Raw genomic sequence first — 4,327 nt, 5'->3', positions numbered from 1 at the left:
GTAATATTTAGCTTTAGCTAAGGTAAGCATGTGTTTATAAGTTATTAAACTATCACTGCATGCTTGATGGAAAACCTCAAGTTTAGTCGCGCGCCATTTGCGTTCCAGCTTTCTACATGATAATTTATGGGCTCTAGTTTCTTCTGTAAACCATGGGGTGCACCTTTTAGGGGCTCTTTTTAGCTTTAGCATAGCTATACTATCAATGGTTTCGCGCAGGGCGTCGTTAAAGTTGTTAGTGAGGTTATCAATAGAGCCTACATAATTTGGGAATGGTGCCATTACCGAAGGCAGTAGGTCAGCAAGAGTCATCATTGTGGCAGCATTAATGTTGCGGCTGCTATAGTAGTTATTATTATTATTATTAGTTTGTTGACAATGAGTCAAAACTTCGAATTTTATAAGGTAATGATCGGACATTACTTTAGTATACGAGAGTACCATAACTTTGGAGGTGGTGACACCCCTGACCAGCACTAGATCTATCGTATTACCGTTGCGAAACTCATTTCGGCCGCTTGTACCCGTGATCTTGTCCTTTCGGTCATAACCCAAAGCTCATGACCATAGGTGAGGATGGGAACGTAGATCGACCGGTAAATTGAGAGCTTTGCCTTCCGGCTCAGCTCCTTCTTCACCACAACGGATCGATACAGCGTCCGCATTACTGAAGACGCCGCACAGATCCGCCTGTCGTGTATTGTACAAAAATCGGACAACTTTTAGCTTTAAAAAAAAGAAAAATGGATGAAATAGAAAAAAATGAAATATATATGTATATATATATATATATATATATATATATATATATATATATATATATATATATATATATATATATATATATATATATACATATATATATATAAATAAAAAAAATCAAAATAAATATATATAAATATAAATATATATATATATATATATATAAATATATGTATATAAATATATATATATATATAAATAAATAAAATAAAAATAAAAATATATAAATAAACATATATATATATATATATATATATATATGTATATATATATATATAAAAAAAAAAATATATATATATAAAAATAAATAAATATATATATATATGTATATATTTATATATATACGTACATATGTATATATATATATATATGTATATATGTATATATATATATATATATATATATATATAAATATAAATATATATATATATATAAAAAAAATAAAAATAAAAATAAATATAAATATATATATATATATATATATATATATATATATAAATATATGTATATAAATATATATATATATAAATTTAAAAAAATATAAAAATATATAAATAAATATATATATATATATATGTATATATGTATGTATATATATATATATATATATATATATATATATATATATATATATATATATATATATAAATTAAAACAATATATAAATAAATATATATATATATAAATAAATAAATATATATATATATATATATATATATGTATATATATATATATACGTATATATGTATATATATGTATATATGTATATATATATATATATATATATATATATAAAAATAAAATATATATATATATATATATATATATATATATATATATATATATATATATATATATATATATATATATATATATATATATATATATATATATATATATATATATATATATATATACATATATATATATACCTACCTACAATTTATTTTATTTTTATCTTTTAAAATGAAAAGTTAATTAATGAATTCAGGTGTACTGGATCTCATACGATGGTGTAAAAAGTCTATATCCCAGTGAAATGATTGTTTAATATGACACAAAATGTACAAAACATTTAAATGTATATGTTCTCAACAGGAAGAAGACATGGCAAGGACAGAATCCATCATATTCGCTCTGCTACTTGCAGGTACTTTGTTGTGCTGTATTATGGTACCCTCAGAATTGTGGGCCTAATAAATCCTTAACTAATCAAAAATAAAAAGATTTGTTGACATGGTATTAAAATATTCATGATCTATGGTTGCCACTCCTGATTTGTGCTTTAAGAAAAATACAATTATTAGTAAGTACAAAAAAACAACTATGGATAAATGTACACAGATAAGACATGTAGCAGGTAAAACACACTTTTGTTGAAGATAAAACACAAATTGTAGATATTTGTTACAAAGTGTAGTTATTTCACCTGCATTAGTTAATGCTATTTGGGTGGTTTTAATTTAACATTTGAAGGTAAAGGGTTAAAAAACACCTACAATCTGATGAAATATTAATTTTCTGCAGAACTTTGTTGTAAAATTCTCCTCTTGCGTCTGTCCTCGAAACCAACGGTTCAGGCTGTATGCTCCGGAAGCAAACCCCGCCCACTCTGCTTGGTGCCTGGTCTGCCTGGAGTGGCTGTGACGTAGATTACCGCAATAACCGGTACACCACTTAAAAGCGCAGATTCCAACCATTGAAATATCTTGTGTAGTTCAAGACTTAAGTTGATTTAAAAAACAGCACTGCACATCATAATGGCAGCTACAGTTTCCATTGTAAATGTCTTGAAAAAAATATTTAAAATAAGATTTAAGCTGTTTTAAGTATGAACATTAATGACATGTTGTCTCTGCTGAAGCCAGTCACATTATAATTGTGTCACGCTTCTGCTCCCTCCACAGCCGCAGCTACCATTGCTCGCACCACCGCCACTACAGTCTCTGCTGAAACTTCTGCCGCCACTCCCACCACAGCCGCTGCTACAACTGCTGCCCCCACTCCCACCACAGCTGCTGCTACAAATGATGACCCCACTCCCACCACAGCTGCTGCTACAAATGATGACCCCACTCCCACCACAGCTGCTGCTACAAATGATGACCCCACTCCCACCACAGCCGCTGCTACAACTGCTGCCCCCACTCCCACCACAGCAGCTGCTACAACAGCTGCCGCCACTCCCACCACAGCCGCTGCGACAACTGCTGCCGCCACTCCCACCACAGCCGCTGCTACAACTCCTGCCCCCACTCCCACCACAGCTGCTGCTACAACTGCTGCCGCTACTCCCACCACAGCCGCTGCTACAACTCCTTCCCCCACTACCACCATAGCCGCTGCGACAACTGCTGCCCCCACTCCCACCACAGCCGCTGCGACAACTGCTGGCCCCACTCCCACCACAGCCGCTGCAACAACTGCTGGCCCCACTCCCACCACAGCTGCTGCTACAACTGCTGCCCCCACTCCCACCACAGCAGCTGCTACAACTGCTGCCCCCACTCCCACCACAGCAGCTGCTACAACTGCTGCCGCCACTCCCACCACAGCCGCTGCGACAACTGCTGCCCCCACTCCCACCACAGCCGCTGCGACAACTGCTGCCCCCACTCCCACCACAGCAGCTGCTACAACTGCTGCCGCCACTCCCACCACAGCCGCTGCGACAACTGCTGGCCCCACTCCCACCACAGCCGCTGCGACAACTGCTGCCCCCACTCCCACCACAGCCGCTGCTACAACTCCTGCCCCCACTCCCACTACAGCCGCTGCGACAACTGCTACCCCCACTCCCACCACAGCCGCTGCGACAACTGCTTCCCCCACTCCTACCACAGCCGCTGCTACAACTGCTACCCCCACTCCCACCACAGCTGCTGCTACAACTGCTGCCGCCACTCCCACCACAGCCGCTCCTACAACTGCTGCCCCCACTACCACCACAGCCGCTGCTACAACTGTTGCCTCCACTGCCACCTTAGATGCTTCTCGGCCTGCAGTGGTCATGTTGGTAGTCATTTCCCTGACATTGGCGCAGATGCTGATAGACTTTTAGTTGACATCCAAGATACTCTATTTGTGTAACATGTGTAACATTCCATGGAAAGTGCATGATGAAATAGTGTATTGACCAACATTTAGCCCTGATGTTCAAATGTATTCATCAATCATTCAATCAAACTATTAATCACAAGTGTTGGAGCCTATTTATTTATTAATTGTTTTGACAATGAAATCAAATAATGTCAATGATGATGTTGATGAATTATTGGATGTTTTAGATTTCATTGTGATTAACTGATTGGACGTTTGTTCCGCACACTTTACCGACGAAATGGCAAGAATGTATGGATATCCCGCGACACTCAAAGCAGATGCATTTCCAACGATAAAGTCAAAGAAATCTTCCGCCAGACCCCCCATTGAATCTGCCGGAGTGTGTGAGCAATTCAGGGACAAAGGACCCCGCTAGCACGGCAAGCAATGGCGGCAGTTTGTTCCCGCAGACGAGCGAGCTAAACCCCCTGGATGTCTTGGCTCACACCGTCCCGAAGATGAT

The 4,327-nt window shown here is 37.3% G+C and overlaps 1 protein-coding gene across 1 annotated transcript in view; it reads left to right on the top strand.

Moving 5' to 3' along the window:
• Positions 1 to 4,097, top strand: part of LOC133622063 (uncharacterized) — a 7,883-nt gene extending 3,786 nt beyond the window's left edge. The window contains exons 2-3 of the mRNA XM_061984608.1: positions 1,861 to 1,912; positions 2,670 to 4,097. Of these exons, the coding sequence (XP_061840592.1) occupies positions 1,861 to 1,912; positions 2,670 to 3,823 (1,206 nt within the window). The 3' untranslated portion in view covers positions 3,824 to 4,097. The remainder of the gene's footprint in view (positions 1 to 1,860; positions 1,913 to 2,669) is intronic.
• The last annotated feature ends 230 nt before the right edge of the window (positions 4,098 to 4,327 follow it).

This window comes from Nerophis lumbriciformis, linkage group LG25 (assembly GCF_033978685.3).
Source record: "Nerophis lumbriciformis linkage group LG25, RoL_Nlum_v2.1, whole genome shotgun sequence".
NCBI lineage: Eukaryota > Metazoa > Chordata > Actinopteri > Syngnathiformes > Syngnathidae > Nerophis > Nerophis lumbriciformis.
The sequence above is the reverse complement of the archived record's forward strand: the minus strand, read 5'-3'. Positions and strand labels throughout refer to the sequence as shown.